The sequence below is a fragment of the Myiozetetes cayanensis genome, unplaced genomic scaffold, assembly GCF_022539395.1.
Source record: "Myiozetetes cayanensis isolate MyiCay16 unplaced genomic scaffold, myiCay2020 scf7, whole genome shotgun sequence".
In the NCBI taxonomy this organism is placed as follows: domain Eukaryota; kingdom Metazoa; phylum Chordata; class Aves; order Passeriformes; family Tyrannidae; genus Myiozetetes; species Myiozetetes cayanensis.
This window is the reverse complement of record NW_026087964.1, coordinates 20,136,805-20,158,806: the sequence shown is the minus strand read 5'-3', so window position 1 is coordinate 20,158,806 and position 22,002 is coordinate 20,136,805. Positions and strand designations below refer to the sequence as shown.

General features: G+C 41.1%; 3 protein-coding genes across 5 annotated transcripts in view; 2 read left to right on the top strand and 1 right to left on the bottom strand.

The window, feature by feature from the left end:
- The window catches only part of UBE2K (ubiquitin conjugating enzyme E2 K), a 43,148-nt gene extending 33,897 nt beyond the window's left edge, over nt 1–9,251 (bottom strand). The window contains exon 1 of one of the 2 annotated variants that reach the window (XM_050337586.1): nt 9,114–9,251. In XM_050337586.1, the coding sequence (XP_050193543.1) occupies nt 9,114–9,176 (63 nt within the window). In that variant the 5' untranslated portion in view covers nt 9,177–9,251. The remainder of the gene's footprint in view (nt 1–9,113) is intronic. The other variant, XM_050337587.1, reaches the window with a different exon arrangement.
- LOC126651614 (translation initiation factor IF-2-like) lies at nt 9,166–13,606 on the top strand. Of its 2 annotated transcripts, none has more exons than XM_050337588.1 (2): nt 9,166–10,212; nt 13,467–13,606. In XM_050337588.1, exon 1 carries the CDS (start codon nt 9,166–9,168, stop codon nt 9,760–9,762), a length of 597 nt encoding a protein of 198 aa, XP_050193545.1. In that variant the 3' UTR covers nt 9,763–10,212; nt 13,467–13,606. The 2 variants fall into 2 exon arrangements, with proteins under 2 accessions (XP_050193545.1, XP_050193546.1); XM_050337589.1 differs by having other exon boundaries at nt 9,166–10,024; nt 13,467–13,538.
- SMIM14 (small integral membrane protein 14) overlaps nt 13,532–22,002 on the top strand; it is a 49,735-nt gene continuing 41,264 nt past the window's right edge. The window contains exon 1 of the mRNA XM_050337591.1: nt 13,532–13,680. The gene's annotated coding sequence lies outside the window, so the exon portion shown is untranslated. The remainder of the gene's footprint in view (nt 13,681–22,002) is intronic.

Here is a 22,002-nt window from a genome sequence, read left to right as displayed (position 1 = left end):
AATTTGGTATTATTAAATGTTTACATACAAGCACAATGCTGAGGGATATTCTTTTCCTGTCAGGAATACATCTCAAATATTCACTTTAAATATTAAAATCTCAAATATTAAAAACATCTTCATTTTGCAAGAGTCTGACCTCGAGAATCACTAAGTTCTAGCAAAACTTTTATTTTAGGTAGCTAAAAACCTATTCTTGCTAATGTCCAGCCTGTTAAAACATCACACTACCAAAAAAACTTAAGAGACTGCACTTCCACAGCACCAGCCTGACAGTGGTCAAGATCCTGCTTTCCTTCTGGTCCTGGTAGAACTAATGTAAAGCAGAGGGTAAGATTTTGTGTCAGCATTCATACACCTGCACAGCAGAAATCTGAAGTAAAACTACATTATCGAGACAGTTCTTTCATTTTAAACCAACCCATTTGTTTCACCATGAACAACGCAAGTAAGAGAAGGAGCACAAAAGCGGGAAGAGGAGACGAGGCTGCAAGAGGAATGTGATACTGCTACTTGGCACTGCCTTAGAACAACTTAAAAGAATTCTGAAACTTCAGCTCCAGTGTCTGTCTAAACTACTTCTGACAAAATCACTGCATCAGCCGCAGACACACAGAGGTGTAACCCACACAGCTCTCCTGGCATAAGCCCTAAGTGCAGTTACACAATCAGTGCTTGTCTCCAGAAGGGATGGTGTGGTTCAGCTGATGAAGCAGGACCATGAGAGCCGTGTAGGTATCTGCAGCCTTACATCAGCACAGGAGTGTAAGGGCTCCTGCATAGCACAGGCTTTGTCCAGCTATGCAAGACACTTACAGCACCTCAGAGCATTAACCATGGGGCAGGAGTTGTCCAAACCTGACGTGAGCACCACTGAGATACTCGACGTCAGAGCAGGCACAGTGCAAAGGACTCCTGTTCTGGGTAAACCCCTTCAGGAAAGCCTAAATGAATAAGCAAAATGGATTTTTCTTATCTTTTTATGCACAATTCCATTTTTGATGCAGAACAACTGAAAAACCCTGCAGATAAAGGTGCTTTAAGAATCCTTTTGAGCCACACTTCAAATTAGTAATTTTATAAGCATACAAAGCCATTTGATGCAGACTCTGCAGTCATTCTGTGTGTCTACCCTACTTAGGTTGTTAGCAATTCTACATATAAAAGAATCACAGGATTCAGCTCATTTTAAATTGATTATGCTAATTCACTCACAGTCCCAGAGCTTGAAGACTTGTGGAAGTAGCTCAGAACAGTTTTCTGTACTAGCTTTCCACATGGACACCCTTATTCCAAAGTGGAAGACCTTACCAAAACAATATGAATGTTCTAAAAGGTTTCCAGAAAGGAGGCAAATACAACACAGATACCATGATTTCCATTCGTATGTGCTACCTCATTTCATAAGAGCCTCCTGTACTTTAACACATCCTAACATAGCAAAGTCTTAAAAACACTTTCTCACAGCTTATTTTCAGTTAAAAATAAAAAGTGGTAAATATTCAGCTCGAACTAAACTACCTGTTTAAGTAAAACATGGACTAATGTATTTGTGGGTTAGGGTTTTTTCCTCCCTTCATAAAACACTCTACAGATTTCTTTTAGGATCTGAAGACACATTACTTTAAACCCGTCTTTTTTACAGTAACCAGACTTATACAATCATTAGTCTTTCCTTTCTCAATGAGTTGTTTGTCTTACTGGCTATTAATGAATACAAATTATGAAATAATGAACTTCAATTAGTTTCCTATGTGTTCTGTGACAACAAAGGGAGACAGGACACCCCTATTACCATTCCCACAGAAGAATGATACACAGTATGAGCACAGCTCTCTCAGACATCAGCACAGCCAAACTAGAGTCACACTGCAGGACTGACTTTTACGGTGTCCAATAAAGCATAAGCACCGAATTAAGCTGCTTCTATAGCCAGGGATACTCACAATATCTCCCTCCTGTGCAGATACTTTGAAGACTAGACAGGAGCAATAATAGAACTAAATTGGTTACTTTTCTTAACTTAATTGCAGCAAAGTTTACTAAGTTTGTCAAAGACAAAAAAGCCTGCATATTAATGATAAAGTTTAACCAAAAGTATTTACTCAATTTAATACCAGAAGGAATTATTAGTGTAAAGTGATGAAGGATAGTGATGATAATAATCCTTATTAGGATTATGAAAAAAGCTAGAACCATTTAACAGGTGAATAATTTAAGAACTACACTAAGTACCTGTACTAGCTTAATGCAAAATAAAGACCACTGGACAACTCATGGTTGGATTGTTAACTAGCACTGTCTTACAGTTTATACAAATTTACTATGATAAAATGTTAACTTTTTAAAGATTTCATACTAAGTAAAGTGAACTAACCTTAGGACTTGTACACTTCTTTCCTATTAAAGTCAAACTCCTGGAAGCAAGCACAGAAGAATGAAGGGAATTTTTAAAGGGTTGGCTAACTCCTAGTATCCTTTCAGGTCCACAAAGTTGTAGTCAGAGGGTACTATCACCAGCTGCAGTCTAACCCCTAATCCTAAACTGAGTAACCCACTCCTGTAATCAGTGACTGTTCTCTTTTCTCAGGTTTTTAAGAGATTACCAAAGACAACCAAACGAGCCTGACTCCAGTGGAGACCAAGGGGGTTTTTTCTGTTTCCCACTTAGTCCCAAAATCTTCAGGACTCTGCCTGATATGCAGACCACTTACTAGAAATCTGGACTCAGTTGGATTTTCATTAACATGAAAAAATGCCACCAACTGAACAGAGGAATAAGCAATGGATCTTGCCTTCCCTACATGACTATTCCCACTATCAACACTTGGTCAACTCATGGGCCTGGGTCAAATGATCACTAACATTGTATGGTAAGTATTTTGAATCACAGATTTAAGTAACATTCATAATACTAGTACTGACGAGTGTCTACACAATACTGATCCTAAAGAGTTGGAACCTCTGTGTTTCTTTCACAAACAGAAAACACCACAGTAATTTAAAAACAAACACATACTAGAAATACAGAATAATGTAGAAAGAGGCACCTGGGTAGCCTCTAGTCCCTACTTCTGCTCAAAACAGGTCCAGTGAGAGCAGGCTGCTCAAGAACTTGTTGAGTTTTGAACATCTCCAAGGAGAGAAATTCTGCAATCTCACTGGTCAATCTTTTTAAATGTTTGGCTACTATCATTGCAATTTTCTTCCCCAGTGCCTAGTCAGAATTTCCCAGTTTGTGTCTGTTGCCTCTCATCATATCCCCATGCACTTCTGAGACATGTCTGGTTCTTCTCAAGAGCCTCTCATCAGGTATTTATGAATAATAGGAAGATGTCCCTTTGAATAATTCTCAAATCTTTTACCCTCTTCTCACACATCTTGTGCTCCACTCCCTTAACCACCTTGATGGTGTTCTGCTGGGCTCACTCCAGTATGTATCAACATCCTACCCTGGAAAGCCCAAAACTAGACACAGTACACCACATACAGTCTCATAAGCACAGAACAGAGGTGAAAGATCACTTCTCACAACCCACTGACTACATTCTTGCTAATGCAACCCGGTGTGTGCAGGGCTGCCTTTGCCACAAGAGCACTGCTGAATCACGTTCAACTTGACGCCCGTTAGGCCATGAAGTTCTTTTCCTGCTTTGTTTCCAGTCAGTCCCCACATGGTATGTACTGATGCACGGAGTTACTTCCTCCCAGGTGTAGGACTTGGTACCTACCTCAGTTGAACTTCAAAAGGTTCCTGTCAGCACATTCATTTCTCCAGCCTACTAAGATCCCTTTACATAGCAGTCTCGTGCTCCAGTGTGCTGACACGCTCCCCCACACATCTTTTTAATCCTATGCAAGCCTTATGAGAGACCGAAGAGAGACTGATACCAATATAATGACAACAGTTTAAAAGTTCTTATCTTTACACCTTTTTTTACCTTTATGCCTTTCAATTAACTAAGCACACTCTATTCACACAAACAGTTTTTCTGGTTTTGGCTGGGATAGAGATAATTTTCTTCCTAGTAACTGGTACAAGGCTGTGTTTTGGATTAAGTATAAGAACAATGTTGATGACACAGATGTTTTAGCTGTTGCTGGGTAGTGCTTACTTTAAGTCAAGGACTTTCCAGTTTCCCGTGCTCTGCCAGTGAGGAGGTGCAAAAGAAGCTTGGAGGGAACACGGCCAGGACAGCTGACCTGAACTGATCTGACTGGCCAAAGGTATATTCCGTACCACAGAATGTCACACTCGGTATATGGGCTCGGGGGGTTGGTTGGTTGCTGCTCAAGGATGGGCTGGGTATAGGTGAGCAAGCAGTGAGCAATCCACTGTGCATCCCATCTTTCCCTGGTTTTATTCCCCTCTCTCTTTTTGTAATCTCCCTTTTCATTACCATTACTAAAATATTTTACTTTATTTCAATCATTAAACTGTCCTTATCTCAACACGTGGGTTTTACCTTTTTCCAGTTCTCCTTCCCATTCCATCATGGGGAGTAGGGCATCTGATCAGCAGCTGCACGATACTCACTTGCCCACTGGGATTAAACCAGGACAAAAATTCCACTGCGCTCACTAAACCTCTATTGACTTCAACGTGAGTATTCTTACAAACCAAAAGTTAAGCATATGTATCAGAATAAAATGGATACTATTTAAAACACGGCTCAGGAACCAGCATAGAAGACATCTCATTCTTATATATCTGAATTGATTCTACATGATAAATAGGAGGAAAACCAAGAATTCTTCTGTTAACACTAAAGCACAAATACTGCTAAAAGTTTCCATCTTAGTGAATTCAGTATCTAGCACCCAGGACTGCCCAAATATAAACAAACCAAAGTAATGGAGTTTTTCTGAGCCTGAAGATTAAGTACCTAAGGCTTTTCCAAAAAGCAAGAAAATTTCAGAGATGCCACTTAGTATCTTACTATAAACTGACATAAATCACAAGATTGCTATAGGCCATGATAAAAGGCAACACCAGAGGTACTCACTAGATCTTTAAAAGTCTAAGAAGGGATACAGTATGGCAGACTACTCTTACTTCTCCTGTAAATCACTAAAACACACAGCAGACTCCAAAACAAATACCCACTTCCTTCTTGGAAATTAAGTACTTCAAATTTTTGTCATTAACCTACTGTCTCTGCTTGAATGCTACTTTGAGTTCAACCAAGTTACAAATTTCATCTGCACCTTCATGGATCTGTTTATGCAGATATTCGTATTGCATAACTGCAGCTGAGTTTCATTTATTCTAAGCTTTACCTGGGATTACCTCCCATAAATGTCTGCCTCTTCGTATCTGTAAGAGAACATTTCACATACACCAGCAATTCTCTTCTTGCTAGGAGGAAGCTATGCTTCCCAGTGTGTTACTTTCCATATCAGAGCAGAGGTTTCGCTGTAAAAGGTGTCAAGTAGTCTCTGACTTACAGGTGGTTAGAAAATACCTGACATTTCCACATGATAAAAGAAAGTGGATGGCCAATTAAACATTGAATCATTCAATGCTAGCACAGCATAATTTTTTAAAGTGTAACACTGATGCTCTATTAAAATATGAAAACAAGTCACACATAATGTTTAACATACCTGATGAACTACAACACATCTCAGCATCAGTCTTTAAGTGACCACAAGATTTTTCAACATGGTTGTCATTTAATAATGACGAGAATTCCCTCTCATATGACAGCTGCTTATAAACAGAGAGCAGGTAAGGATCTGGCTAGCCAATGCAGCATTCCAGTAACTATTTTAAAATAATACCAGCTAACCTTCACTGAAACTTTTTACTACTTACTAAAAGTGAGATGCTATTCTTCCACCTATTTTTTGGTTCCTCCATCACGCTGCAGCTTCATATTTCTATTCCAAACACATTTTGTGGCTTTAAAATTTCAGCCCATAAAATCAAAAAGATATCAGATTAATGAAGCAACAGGACAAAGAAAGAGGTAAAGGTGAACAACTGACCCCTTGCCTAGACTAGAACTTGGAGCATGATCTGATTTAATGGACTGTCTACTCATTTTAGAATTTTAACACAAGCTTAGCATAATACAGTATAGTACACATATTTAACCAGTCAAGTTAGTTCCTAGACTAACTTAACAGCTTCATCTTTGTTAGAGATACACAGTACCTTATCTACCTTAGAACTGTAAAGGTTTCTTCACACACAAAAGTAAAAAGTGTTATTAAAATCATACCTTGGAGAGCACCCCTGATAAAGAAACTATTGTTGGATTCATCTATTTAATTCAAATATTTAAGTAATGCAAAGTTGCAGGGATGTCTCTTAAATACACAATACACTACTTATTAAGTTAATGGGTAGGGTTTATGATAAAAGTAGAAATAATAAAGCAAGTAGAACAAAAATACTTCTCTTGCTTAGGTGTGAAAATACTTAAAATATCTTTACAAACACTAAAGAAGCCTCAAACTCAACTTACAAAAAATTAAACATCCTTCATCTCTTATCTGTAAACCAAAGAGCAAGATAATATTTCATATTTTAGTGATTTCCCAGAAATGACATTTAAATCAAGGAAACAAAGTGCTAAGTAATATGAAAAGTATATTTAGTCCTACAAGTAGTGAGGATTCATAGATCCTTATCCATAGCAAGGATAAACACACACTTTTCAGAATTCTTTAATTCTGAAAAGTGTGTGTTTATTATTCCTATGGGTAAATACCTTCATCGATATTTAGAAGTGGAATTTAGTGCTTCCAATATATACTTCAAATGCAGAATGACTTAACTGCCATCCAGCTGTTCCCTTTTAAAAACATTTCTGGTTCCACCACTCTATTTCAGCTCAAAGGCAAGTACTGGAATAAGACAGAGAACAAACTTCCTTGTACTTTTTCCCAGTGTGCCTGCCCCCTCCCCCAGGCATTTGTGCTCTTACTGCATCTACAAGGAAATGGGGGAGGGGGCTGCTCTTCAAGTTCAAGTGTAGCTCAAAGCATTAAAGCAAGAATAAATTAGGTACAGGTAATGTGAGCCACTTTGCCTTCAGAGGGGGACTTAAAAACTTCTAAATAACAAATTTAGCATCAGTATTTAATAAAAAGTTTTCTTTTTCTTTTTTAAAGAAACAAGGACTAATAATAATTTTAGTACATAGAAAGAAAACCTTTTTTGTTCTTTTGTGATTTGTAGTATTTAGCTGGACTTTCATTCACTGTCTCACTCCATGTATTTTCACACTCAGTGAAAAGTGATACTGACACCATGGTTTGACTGCCTTGGAATATACAAATGTTCACAAAAAACCTTTGCTTGCAACTTTGATAACCACTGAGTAATGCTGAATTTTGCATTCAAGACAGGGGAGCTAGTATAGTCTGTAAACAGCAGTTTTATACATACTGCTATATCAGTGTAACACTCATGTGTACCTTGCTAGTGGCAGAAAAAAAGAAGAAATATCAGAGTCTTCTGTACCATAATTTTTAAATTCCATAAATTGAGTTTTATAAGAATTATGGTCTTATTTCTGAGAAGCTTTAGGCAGCTTAAGGACTATTTCATAATAGTATTCATTTCCAAAATTCAGTCCTAGGACCTTCAATGCACAGACTAAACAAAGAGGAATAATGAAAAATGCACACACTAAATGCAAAATTTACAGTAAGAAAATTCAGCATGGACCTCCCCTAAAACCTATTTCAGTTAAGGCTTCTTTTTTTTTTCTACATAAACCAAAGAAAAAGGGTCTTGAAGCCTCTACACAGCACTTCCAAATAGAGACTTCTTTGTTTCCACAGTATCAGCTGGTTATATGGGGTATGAGGTCCAGATTTTCTAGCTTTGGTATAAAGGTATCCACCTAGAAATTTCTCTTAAGTCTATACGCAATTCTGTATTTGCAGTCCAATAGCTTGGCAAAATCAGCCTGGGCTGTGAAGGCAGCTGTAAAACAAGGCCCTTACATTTTTCTAGGTGCTAGTTCAAGCTGCATAGCAACAATGCTGTTAGAACACAATTTAAAAGCACATCAACTACTGCTACCCTAGCATGTTTTTTGTTAAGACATTAGTACCTTTCAAAATTATCCCCTCAATTTTTCCTCTGTGAATACATCCAGATTTCTAAAACACCATCTTTAAGAGTTACATATTCACATTAATATTTCACAAGCATCTAACCTGCAACATCATCCCAAGTAGGACAATGACGACACAACCACTAAAACCTATCTGGCTGACGTCCACTAACTCAGACACAGACACAGCAAAACCTGTATTGATATAACCCTGCAAACACTGGTATATATTCCCACAGACTGATCCGAACTTCTTTCCTGTCGCCCTGAAGGTAGTCAGCCTCTCTTCCTGACCACCACATACCCCCGAACACACTGTTCAGGAAACGAGGTAAAATGACTATAATGAGTGAAGCTTTAAAAGCATCCATCTGAAGGTGAGTAAGCCTGCAGTGGGATAAAGGAAGTTCTGTATACAGGCAAGCCAAATACATGGGGTTTTAATGGCAACCGTTCAGAAAAATCCCAAACATTAAACCCGTCCCCGGCAGCCTCTGGTACTGGTGGGCCAGAGGAGTCAGCTGAAGAGTGAGGGGGATGCGTGGGGTCACATACCCCCACCTCGTCCTCACCAATCCAGCCCATCCATCCATCCACCCACCCATCCATCCATGCTCCCTCCGCTCCCGGCCCTGCCGGCGGCGCGCGGGCGGACGCGGGAGGGCGCGTGCCGGGGGTCCCCGCAGGCCGGGCCGGCCCCGCCCCGCGGCCCCGGCCTGGCGGCGCTCCCAGGCACCGGCCGCCGGCAGCCCTCGCTGGGGGCCGGCCCGCCCGGCCTCCTCGGGCCCCGCCGCCGCGCTTCCTACGGCCCCCTCCGCCGGCTCCCAACGGCCGCTGGGCCCCGTCTCCCCGAGAACCGCCGTTCCCCTCCCTGAGGCCGCGGGACGGGCCCACCCCCGGCACGGGGAGGTGGGGCCGGGAGGGGAGCGGGGTCCCCGCGCAGGCCGGCGGGGCACCCGCACCGTCCCCCGCTGCCCACGCTCACACGGGGGAGGGTGGCGGCGGCGGCGCGCCGGAGGAGAGGGGAGAGGCTCTGACCTCCTCGCTCTTCAGCACCTCCTTGAACTCCCGCTTGATCCTCTGCACCGCGATGTTGGCCATCTCCGCAGCGGGCACCCCCTCGCCGCCCCTCCGCGCCGGGCCCAGCGAGCTCCAACGCCGCTCCGCTGGAGAACTCCCGGCCCCACCAAAATGGCGCCCGCGCCGAGCATGCGCGGTGGGGCTGCCGCTGCTCCTCAGGAGGGGCCGCGGGAGCGCGGCCGGAGCGGCACCGGGGCGGTGGCGGGGACGGGACGGGACGGGGCTGGGGCCGGGCGGTGCCGGCGGGGCGGCTGCGGCGGGTGCTCTCTCGGCCGCCTCCTCCACGCTGCCCCCGAGGGGAAGGGTGCGCTGCCCACCTGGGGACGCGCGGGGTCCACCCCGCTGGCGCCCGCCCCGGGGGGCGATACCTGCCCGCAGACCGCTCGCGCCGCGCTTCCCGGCACGGGCCGGGCGAGCCCCGGCGAGAGCGGGAGGAGGAACCACCGCGGGAGGGCCCCGCGGCACAGCTGGGGCCGTGGTGTTGTCACGGCTCCCGCCCGGCCCTCGGCCCCCGCCAGGTGAACCCCGAGACACCGGCCGGGGAAAGGGTGACGGAGCACTCTCGGGAGGGCTGGGCCGGGTCCGAGGTAGCGGGGGAGAAGTCTGAGGTGTCCCAGAGGAAACAGCTGGCTCAAGGAGCAGTTGGCATATTTGCTGGGGGAGCGCCCGAGCAAAAAGAACCAGGGGTGTCTCGCGTGCCTTGAGAATCTGCTCAAGCTGGCCCATACAGCTGCTCCCATCCCTTCTGCTCCCGCACCAGCGCCTTGCCCTCTTCCCACCCTCGCCCTTCCCTTGGAGACGCTGGTGTCGCCTCCCACGGGAAGGGGGTAACTTGCAGGCCGAGGAACGGGCAGCTCTGAGGGGACAGTGTAAGGAACTGTTTCTTTTTACGGATTCTGCTACAAGATTTTGAAAGTAGAGTAAAAGCCGAACGTCTGCTCTGCCTAATGGACTGTTACTTTTTATTGCAGAAGCAAACACGAGGACCCACAGATGTTGCTTCTGTTCTGGAGTCTGAAATAATACTAATCATCCCTGCTAGCCTGAGCTGTGTAAAGTAAGGCATGCTATGCAAGGGCATAGATGGATTTTCAGAGGGGAACATTAGACTGCATTTAGAGCTGTTGTTTATTCAGGAACTAGAGGCTTTCAAGACATTAAGGTTTATAGAAACAAGTTACAGGGCCCCCTTTTAACCGTGCATTGCAGGACAATGTATGACACAGACATTTATCTCAACAAATGTCTACTTCTAGAATGGCTGTCATCTGCAAGTGCTGTTTGTTTATCTCCATAAGTATACATAGCATTTTGACTTTTATATACACAGTAAAGAAAGTATAGGCCAAACCAAAAAAAAAAAAAAAAAAAAGGCAACAATGTACAGAAGCATCTAGTCCTTTCTATGTGTGTTTACTCTTCCCCTGTGGTTTGACTGGAAAAAGTCAATTTTTCTGCAAAAATGTTTTACCATGAGTGACATTCATCAGATTAGGTCTTCTTCAGACTGAAACTTGTTTTAAATGTATTATACAATGCAGTTTTTCAGATGAGGTTTTCAGTACCTTTTTAAGAAGGACCATTTTGCAGTAGGTCTGATTTCTTTTTAATGACTAACAGTATGATCTTGGACCTTCATCTTCAGAATAATTTAGACATCTAAGTCCCACCGATGTCTTAAGTTCAGGTAGGCTGTGGTTTTCTGTGCCACTGGGTCTCACCAGTAAAAGAAGGGTAATAACTCTTTTCTCCCTCTTAGAGCTCTTAGATGAAAGTTCAATTTATGGTGTGCTGTGCTCCTATGAGTACTATAAACAAAAATTATAAAAGTAGTACATAAAATCTCTGGGTTAAATGCCTTACATATTTTCAGACAGCTCATACAAAGAAGCTGAGCTTCTGATGCTCAGATTTTGCACTGAATGAAGTGGAAAACATGACCTTTATCAAGTGTCAGAATCCTTTGTGTTCCTGTGAGTATGCTTGTATGTTGTAGGTAGTAGACATCTAGTAAGGGCCATAGTAAAGGGCAATGATTTTGCCTGGTTTGTACCTAGGTTCATTTTCATGTGCTCATTTGGATTACAAATGTCAGAGTCTGTAACTGCAAAAATGAAATCTGAATGAATAATATGAAAGACTGTATCTCTTTTCTTTAGTATACCTTTCTCCTGTCCTTAAAACACATCTTTCACTTATCTCACAGCTGTTTCATAGTCTCTATATACTGTGTTAATTTTCTCTTGCTGAAAGATAGATATAGGAAGGCTTTTTAGGTGGTAGAACAGAGCAATGATGAGTTTTGACAGGAACAAAATTACATAAAAATCGGTACCTTATGTAATCATCATGCTGGGGTTACCATTGTACACCTCCTATATTTTATGCTTTATTATAGTTTACTATTTTACAAAAGACTCTACAGGGTCTTAGGACAGAACAGGACCATAGATTAGCTGTCTTAGAATAGGGGGGTTGAGTTTTTATTTTAGTTTGGTTTAGGTTTTTTTTTGTTTGGGGCTTTTTCTTTATTTTGGGGTTTTTTTGGTTAAATAAGAAAATGCTTGGGAAAAAATTATAACATCCCCTCTTTGTGTGATTTCAGTGACTTCCATGTCTGACTCCATAGCATATTTTATGGTATGTTGATAATATAGTCCTGTGTCCATCCCCTGAATTAAGTTGTCATTAGTCTTTTGCCCTTAGAAAAATCCATACATAAAATGTAAAACTGAAGTCCACTGAACATAGTCAGCTCACATTTTGAATTATAAAATGTAGTATATCTGATTTCAGGAGATAGCTCTTTCAATGATCTTATCATCAATTCAGCCTAAAACCAAACAGTTCTTTCAATAGCAAATTTCACAAACCAGCTGCAGATTGGTCTATGCTTTTGTCCATTGGTGTTGATCATAACTTATAGAAAGGGAGATACAATTCTGAGTATCCGTATTGTTTACTATGTTTGGCACATTGCTTTGAAGTACTTCTGGAAGTGGGGGCAGGAGATATGGTATATAAATGAAGTTCAAACTATGTAAGATTACTGCAGGAGCCAAGTTAATAGGATCAGTGCCTGTAACATAAGATCAGTGGTTGTAAGGCCTCAACCCAAGTTCTCAGTAGGGAAAGGCTGACAATGTTCATTAGCCAGTGCTAGGATAACCAAACATCCTAAGTGATGTATCCTGTATCATATCCCATGTCATATGGGAAGTATTGTCTATCACACAACCTATATATAGGACACAGTTGCCCAGCTTGTCATGGAAAACTGTTGGTTGTTGCTCATGCACAGTTTGCACGTGTTGGGCTCGCTGTACATCCGAATAGTCACCATGCGCATGGTTCATCTCTCTGAGACTGTGGGTGCCCCACAACCCATGTACTGCCTGGGGACTCCAACATGTTTATGACACCACTAAGTATTATTAAATACACGTACATCAAGTTAAAATTCTTGGAGATCTTTTTCTCATTTCCATATTTTTCTAATTCTATTCTGTTCATATCAATGGGATATTTTTCTATTAGAATTACTCCTAGAGAATTTGGAATTATTGAGATTGTTCCCTGTGATTACAAGAAAATTATGTTCTTGAAACGATAGCTTTCCAGTATGTAGCATTCTGTTCCTCTTTTGCTGTTTTATGTCTTGCATAACAAGACTTCCCCCTTCCTCGTCTTGGCTTTAGTTTAGAAAAATCAAAAATATCAGGCTTGATCTTCTCTCATTAATGCTGGAGGATTTCTTATTGGAGAGGAGAGCTGTCTAAAGAGAGATATATATTGATTTCAATTCCTTTAGAAACAGATTGAATCTGTAGCATTTTTAATTCTTAGTTTATTTATTTAATGAGCTATCCATATGAGTATTAACTTTAAAGGCTATGTTAGTATTAGATTATATGCACTTTGCATTTAAATGTTCATATGCTCATTTATAGGAATGCTTTATTTTAAAAAAAATCAGCAACAAGTAATATTCATATAACTAGGTCAGTTTTAAATTTAACCCTCTTTTTCCACTGAAGTTACACCTACAGCTTTCTTTTTATGATCCCAGTTTTTAACAGAGAGGCCTACATGCCAGAAATTGTCTTTTTTAGCGGCATATAATTCAGCACATTTCAGAAACTACGAGTAAATTTAGTCCGCACGTTTATTGTCTGTCACAGTGTGTTCCTGTTGTAGCAGCATCTGGATGACTCAACTTATTGCGAAGATCAGCTTTATTTATAAAAATAACTAACTGGTCGTGCAAGTTGACCGAGTTTTGTCATCTTAACTTTCCTGTTCCTGCCGTAGGTGCCCACGTCCGGTTGCGTGGCCAGGTGTAAGAGTGCCCTCTCCTGGGTGGAACAGGCAGTTTGGCTTGTTCGCGTGAGACGGATCCTCTGTCGGGAAGCCTTTTGCCTCGGTACTGTCACCGCCTCGAGGAAGAACTTGCAGGAGTTCTGCAGGCAGAAATGCCAGAAACAGGAGAACAGAAGCTAACCCGACGTTACCGAGGAGAGGGGAGGTATTCACTCATGATGCTTGCACTTAACAATTTAGATTTTTCATGTAATTAGCAGCTGACATATCCATGCATTAAAAGGCACTAAGGGTTCTAACTAAACATCAGAGTGATCTGAAGTCATTCAGTTTGAATTCATATGATGCAATTCATCTGACTTAGTGGAGTTAGATCAGAAATCAATTCAAGTATTGATTTTATATCCATCTATGGTTTAAATAAGATACAACAAAGTTTTAGTTAAATAATGAACGTGCAGAAATTTTTGGTAGTTTAATAACACCCTATTGTTCTTCACTGGTAATGGGCTTCTGTTAGAAATTGACAGGACACCCTGGACTTTACTCATTTGGTGGCCTGCCAACAGCTTCTAAATTAATGCTACATCTGAATCTGATGTTTCTGGTAGGAAAACATAGATATAAACAGACTCAATGCTTTTAAGTCTGTTTGGAAAATTACTGTGTTTCTAAGCTTCCATTTCCTTGTGGAGGAGTGATTTTCAACTAGTGGTACACACACCTCAGGGTCTAAGAGCTATTTCTTGTGGCTTCATGAAGAAAAAAAAAAAGGCAGGAAAAAAAAAGCAGGTAGAGCTGTGAGATAGTTCTTGTAATTTTGCAGAAGGTCCCCAGTTTATTAATATTCTTAATGAGCAAGCATCTACCTTGAAAATTTGGCATCTACAGACTGACAAGTTGACTACAGGGAACTAAGAGCTTTCCTAAAAGGAAGATGTGTAAAGCTATGCTACTTTCTTCCTATTACAAAAAGAAGGTAGCAATCTTTTTGAGGGTCCTTTCAAAGTGAAAGGAAGTTGTGATATAGAAATAGTTTTCACAACCAACCATGGCTATTATTAGTAGTTCTATGAATATTAGAGTTATAAGGAAAGAGATGACTTGGTCCATGATACAGAGCATTTAGTTGTTGCTGGTATATTGTTCTCCACTCAGAAACATTTTCTACACTGAGTGAAGAATTTATACAATTTTAGGTATTTTGTATTACCATCTATTAATGTAATAACTTATAGTACCTTATTTAAAATCTATGTAACTTTATGTAAATAAATATGGTGATCTTCCTTTCATAGAAAGGTACAAAAGGGACTTAGTGATGCCTTAAAAGGGCAGCTGGACAGCTTTTCCTGGCCAGCTGGACAATAATATCTTCTCCTCATGTCTTGAGGATCTGTTACTGAATAACAATTACTGCTATTTTAATAACTATAGGGGCTGAAATCAGTTTCAGGCTGATGCGTCAGAAAAACCTCCATTTCGTAAATGTCTTCAGGACTGAAGTACATTGGGCCTTGATCCTGGAAGCCTAAATTTGTTGTTGTGCAGTAAAATCAGAAGCCAAACCACAGACAGAACATACTCCAGTATACTTTACATCATCAACTGTTAAGAATTCCTTCAACAATCTTTCTGTTTTGTAAAGCACAAGACATTTTAGGGATCCTGAAAGGTAGGACAATACCATTCCTTTTAGTGAAAAAAAGAAATCTGGAGCTCTTGAATTCAGCTATTATTGCTCAAACTAGCAATTTTTGATTCTGAGGCTTTTTAAAAATTGTAACTGGAATTTGAACTTATTTCTAATGAAATTGGCCATCTTGCTAAACTACAGTATAATCTGTCATGATGGGCACCAAATCCAACGAGGGAAGTCTTTTGTAACTGTCTACAATAAAAATTTACAAAATAGTTGAGTTTGTCAGAGATCATCCAGAAAGAGCTCAGCCATGACAGATGGGTAATTTGTCAAGCTGTATGGCTGTTGATATGTTGATACCATCCTAAAATAGCTGCATTTTGGAGACTAGAACAATTTTGTATTAGGAAAAAGAAAACCCTAACTTTTCTATTGATCTTACTACCGTAGAATAATAATTTAGGGTTAAATCATTAAGTCTAAATCCCTAGTCACTGTTTAGACCACAGCTGTGTAAAATTTAATTGAACTGCATTTGAAATCATAGAAACTGGTAAGGACCAACCAATTCAAGAATACAAGTCAAGACAATCTGATTTGTTGTTCTCCTAACCTGATTGTCTCCAGTTCAGCCATATGGCTAAGAAAGAACATAACACCTGGTAGGTTATTAGAGAACATGGAGGATAAAGTCAAGTTAAACAAACAAGGCTCAATTAGTGTTCTGTATTGGGTAATGTACAGTTTCGCTGAACACAGCACATCCAAGCCATTTCTCTGGTCTGTGGATCTCTGCCAGGCACAAACTGTGTCACAGAACAGTATCTAGAAAATCCCTACTATTCTGTGTCTTTCTTTTCAGTAGTAGCATAAGCCTTTGTTTAGGTGAAAGATCTAGTTTACAGGTAAGGAGTTTCTTGCCTTGTACATTTTTCTCAAATGAAGGGTGGCAATTATAGCAGTTTCAGTGAAGTATAACCCATCTCATAAAATTCCCTATTACAGCTTTCCCATCTTTCTGATGGAGTGCAAAAAGACCCCATGGTAAATTGGAACTAGTCAGCTTTTAAAGGCAGTATTCTAGACTGTATCTTTCTTTCCCAGATTAGTCATGCTGGGAGATGGTCAGTCATGCTGTATGATCGCCTCTCAAGATTTTACAGATTCTAACTCTTAGTCCTAGGAATTTTGTGGTGTTACACTGTTGGTCCATTCTCCAAACAGAGAGCAGACATAAAAGATATTAACACTTGCTGCAGAGCTATTTCTAGGTATTGTACCATCCCTGTATTTTGATATCACTCATTCCAAATAATTTTCCTTCTACTGAAATTGTGGTGAAGATGCTTTGCAGATGTACCTACTCCTGGGCTCCCTCTTGAGTGGCACTATCACACAATCACAGCGTGGTCGAGGTTGGAAGGGACCTCCTGAGACCATCTAATCCACCCTTCCTGTTAAAGCAGGGTCAGCCAGAGCAGGTTTCCTAACAGGACCAGGTCTACTTGAATATCTTTAAGGATAGAGACACCACAGCCTTTTTGGGCAGCCTCTACCAGCATTCAATTACCATCAGAGTAAAGAAATGTTTTCCTGTGTTCAGCTCTTGCCCTGTCACCAGGCACCACTGGGAAGGGTCTGGCTCCCTCAGCAGTTTCTCTGCTGAGGAATTGGGCTTCTGCTGTAATATGGCTTTGGCCTCAAATGTTTCCATCCTTATTTTCAGTAATTACCTTCAGTTTTAGAGATGTTATATCTATGTCCACTAATTACTTTAGTCACTTAAAAAAGGGTAAGAACATTTAAACACTGAAATGGTTTCCCTAATCTGTGTGGTGTTTCTGCAAAATTTATAAATTGTGAAATGTGAGCTGAATAGTTCCAAACCCCTGCTATGGGGGACACCTTGCACTAGACCAGGTTACTCAGAGCCCCATCCAACCTGGTCTTGAACACTTCCAGGGATGGGGCAGCCTCAGCTTCTCTGGACAACCTGTTCTAGTGCCTCACCACCCTCACAGTAAAGAATTTCTTCCTAATACCTATTAAAGGTATTGTAAAAAGTCCCTTTCCAGTCTTCTTGTAGACCCAGGAAGGATGCAATAAAGTCTCCCCAGAGCCTTCTTTTCTTCAAGCTGAACAACCCCAGCTCTCAGCCATTCCTCATAGGAGAGGTGTTCCATCCCTCTGATCATCCTCATGGCCTCCTCTGAACTCACTCCATCAGATCCACATCCTTCTTATGCTGGGGGCCTCAGAGATGGATGAAGGAGTCCAGGTGGGGTCTCAAGAGAGTGGAGTTGAAGGGCAAATCACCTCCGTTGACCCAGAGACCACACTTGATGCAGCCCAGGATACGACTGGCTTTCTGGCCTGCAGGTGCACATTGCTGGCTCATGTCCAGCCTCTCATCCATCAGTACCTCTAAGTCCTTCTCAGCAGAGTTGCTCTCAATCCATTCTTCTCCCACCCTGTATTTGTGCTTGGGATTGCCCTGACCCATGTGCAGGACCTCACGCTTGGCTTTGGTGAACTTGATAAGGTTCACACAGACCCACCTCTCAAGTCTGTCAAGGTCCCTCTGGAAGGCATCCCTACCCTCCAGCATGTTGTTGACTCTACTCAGCTTGGTGGTGTTGGCAAACTTGCTGAGGGTATACTACAGAATTCTTTTTTTTCTGACCTGACAGTGCTGTCAAGTTCCTAAAGCCTAATTTTCTTTCTTATACTAAACCACTTGTAGGGTTTACAGCTCCTCTTCAACCGTTTTGACGTACTACGGCAAATATCCAACTGCATCATACCACATCCTCAAACAAAATTTGATCAAAAACAAATGTGCACAGGTTAAAACCCTTGCATTATGTCTACAGAAATCTTGCCCAGTTGAGAAAGCAGTCATTTCTTGTTCACTTGTCAGTATTTATGTTCTGATTTCTGAAATAAAAAGTATGGTTGAATGTGCTAAAGAAATCAGATCAGATTCTTTTCCAACAACGTGCGTTAGTTCTCTGTAGTCCATACAGAAATGCTGCCATGTTTTATGTTGTAGAATACTGCTCTCCAAGCCCTGACTGGCAAAGTTATGCCTTTTAATACACCTTCTCAGTGATGTGTGATGTCTTCTCTTTTTGTTATCTCTTTTTTCTTGGTAAGTAATGCCTTGGCTTTTTAATGGATGGTTACTCTGAAATTTCAGTCATATACTGAGTGCTTAATACTAACTGCAAAACTGCATATATCCATTTCAGATCAGAGTAATTCTCAGCTCCCAACCAGAAAAGTTTAACTCATTGCTGCTTTTTAGTTATATGTAGTAAAGTGTTAAAAAAATCCTTTGGGATCCTATTTTCATCTCTTTCTCTCACATCTTCTTCTGCATCCAACATTCATCAAATCTTCTCTCTCGCATTTTGAGCTTGTGGTTCATCTATTAGATATGGCTTCTATTAGAGGTTCACTTGGAAATGAACAGGGAATTCTTTTTTTTTCAAGTCTGTGAGAACTGTAACAGTTGAGGACTCTGACTCGTGTTCAGAGGCATTTTGAGACTGAATGCTGAAATAGCTCTGAACATAGAGGGTGACAGGAGATGTGTTTTTCCCGCATAGTAGCAATTTTCAGATGAATACAGCAATGTTAGCTGCTGGTAAGTTTATGGCTGTGAACTACAGTTGCTTATGAAGCATTTACACTGTTTCTTGTCTTTCCTTTGCAAGAAAGTCACCACAGTTGTGCAGCTGCTATTATGATTTCTGTTCCAGAGGAAAAACAATTTTTTTATACCAGTGTTGGTTCACTGAGATCAAATTTTTAGAGGGAATTTCCCAAAGTATTTGCAAAATAATGTTCCCAACATGGATTGAATAATTATCCATCATAATGAAATTTAGTGGACCATTAACTTAAATGGTTACTGAGAACTTACTGTTCTAATACTTCAGAGCCATTTCAGCCTAATTCAGATGGTATATCTTTAGCAGCGAGTGTTATCATTAACAATTCGGTGCTTCAGGACTTAATCCTCTATTTTTAAATTATTTTTTGCAAGCCTGATCTTGTAAGTGTCCCAGTTGGCCTGCTTGCATTTCATAGTTACTCTAAGTTACTAGTCAATATTTTAGGTAAGTGTAAAATAACCCTTGTCAACGCCTCAACTTCAGATTTCCTTCATCCATTTCCTTGTTTGAAGGACTTCACTGGCAGCTGTGATCTGGCAGCAGTCCTTTGTGATCATTTTCCCTGGACTGTGGCTAATTGATCCCAAAAGTCTGCGTTGGTGTGTTGATGCTTCAGGAGGACAAATGATCCTCCATAGATCATCTGACAATTTCAGTGGAGTTTCTCTTTTCCACTGAGCCATATTTTTTCTGTGAGTTCTGACAATTGTGGTTGAGTGTTCATTAAGCTTGTATCTGCACATTGATAGAAAATCTGGCAGTTGAAATTTGTTTCAGTGGTGATCACATGACTAAATAAATATCTGTTAAATTAACCTAAGTACACGATATAGTCTTTGTGCCAGCCAATTCACAGGCTTGCTGCCTAGCACTAGTCCCAAAGTGCTTTGCAATTCTCTAGTGCTTTGTGAGATGATAGCCCAGCTGAATTCTAGGAATGTTTGCGAGCAACTTTCCTAAGGACTTGGCTTCTTCTTCCAAAATTAGATTTGCCTTTCAAAAAACCCCAGTGTTGCTACCAAAAGGCCTCTCTTACCTTGCTACTACAAGGATATTTTATAATCTTCTCCTTTCCACTGCCTGGTTGCCATTTTCCACCATTCTGCAGACCTCTTCAGTATCAAAATTTACAGCAGAGTTTCATGCGGATTCCTTCTGGAAACAGCATTATCTATTCATTATGGACTGCATACAGGAAAAGAGGGAGCAGACAGAAAAGGAGTTACATTAAGAGAATTTGCCCCATTTCTACATAATATTTCAGATCTGATAAAATTGCATGAATTGCAGAGGAAGAATTTCCACTCCACAGAGTATCTGGATGTCAGCAATGCAATGCCTAGTGACATCACTTATGCAACAAAGCTGAAAAGAACATCAGCAGAAAAAGAACTTCAGAATGGGAAAAGCAATGTTCTTGGGTATCTGTAAACAAGCTCATCCACTATTTGGCAAGTTAGATCACCAGCATGACTCCTGCTTTTCCATCACCTATTGGAGTAGAAAAGTTGAAAACCAGCACTGTGGTGTGGAATGTGACATCTGCCTGTTGCTTTACAAAGTGCCCAATCCACACTACTGTCAGATGATGGATGTAGAGAATGTCATACTAAGTTTTGCTCAGCTCCCACCTTCTTCCATTGTACAGGGTTATTGGTGAAAGGAACATTACCATCTTCTGCCCTTCAGGCAGAGTTGTCTTCATAGTTTTAGCTTGGCAGTGGGCAGCACAATTATTTTAGGGTGCCAAATCGGTGGATTTTGGATATTCTGTCCTTGTTACTAGCTGATTTTGAATGCATCTCATGCGTTTGTTCATAAAGTAGTCTAAGTCATCAGTGTTTTCATCATAGTTTGACTGCCAGAAAGGCGACTTCATAGAGTGAGTCTGAAAACAGCCTCCATATCCGGATCTTGTTTTACTGTATCGTGTGCTAAATTTGTGAGTATAAGGGGGAGCAGATGGCTGAAGCCTGGGAGTAGGAAGATGAGATAGAATCAGTGCCTGCTACGGCTTGTTCATTTGCCCGTGGGAACCAGGAGGGACAAATTCTGAGGGATGCTCTGGCAAAATCTTTTATGCAAAATACCCAGCTACTTTCTGCTTAAGTATATGTTCTTGCTGATTTGAAAGCAAAAAGCTTATGCATTGTTTCTCCTGTTCCTGGTTTCTACTTTCTGTAGCTCCTATTGCCTGCCCTTCTTCCTTGATAGTTCATCGTCTGAAGTTTCATCCTTCATTAGGCCCCTTGGCTTTCCATATTTCCAGGAATGCCAATAGAAACATATATGTTGAACAAAGAAAAATAATCAGCAAAACAGTTGTTATTTTGCTGTCAAAAAGGCAGTGCAAATAATGCAGAATACAATACTGAAAAAACTCTCAGCTTTTTACTGAGACCAGTTACGTAAAACTATTTACAGATATGCAGAACTTTGTAGTAACAACATGGGGTGAAGAAACCAGAGTAGGGAGGGGTAGCTTGTATCTCACCTAGAGGTCTGGCTGGCCAGATAGTGCTGCTTGCACACCTTTTCAAAGCAGAATTCCAAGACATTACCTGAATGGGGTGATGTGAGAAATGAGTCAGAAGGGTGTAATGTGCCAGGGGTTAAAGAGGCTGCATTTGATTCAAGGAGAGGAAGACGTCACAGCTATAGCTGTGCCATTATTGCATACTGCTTTCTTGTTTTCACTCAGTTGTCATCACCATGAGCTTCTGCCTCTCCTTTATAGACTCTTTGCAGGCTCATATTATTTCTGACAAGGAATCTGATGCTCCTGGTCCAGCTCACTTAGTCTTGCCCTTCCAGTTCTAGGATTGTTCAAATTCAGTTCTCCAAGAATCAATCACTATGAGACTCCCTTCTAAATTTCAGTGGTTGGTCCAAGTATGCTTGCCACCCTTTTAGCAACAGCAGGCTGTTTGACTTTGTCCGAGAGCTGTTTGGCAAGAAAATAGAAATGTTTGGCAAGAGAATAGAAGTGTTCGGCACTCCTGCCTCAGCTTGGCAGGAAGAACCTTCCTCTCTGCTATTGTGTGGTTGCCACTACTCTCCTCTCTTCTTTGAGCCAGGACTAATGGTAAGCTGTGTCTGGTTTTAGGATTTCAGGATCTCAGATCCATTTTCTAGAACAATGGCTGGTCTTGTGTGCTCTGTGTGTGAGACATATAGGCAAGGCTGCTTAATGATGTTGGGAAGC

Bases quoted from the DNA above. Each gene is read 5' to 3' on its own strand.
- LOC126651614 (XM_050337588.1), top strand. From the start codon at position 9,166: ATGTTGGCCATCTCCGCAGCGGGCACCCCCTCGCCGCCCCTCCGCGCC.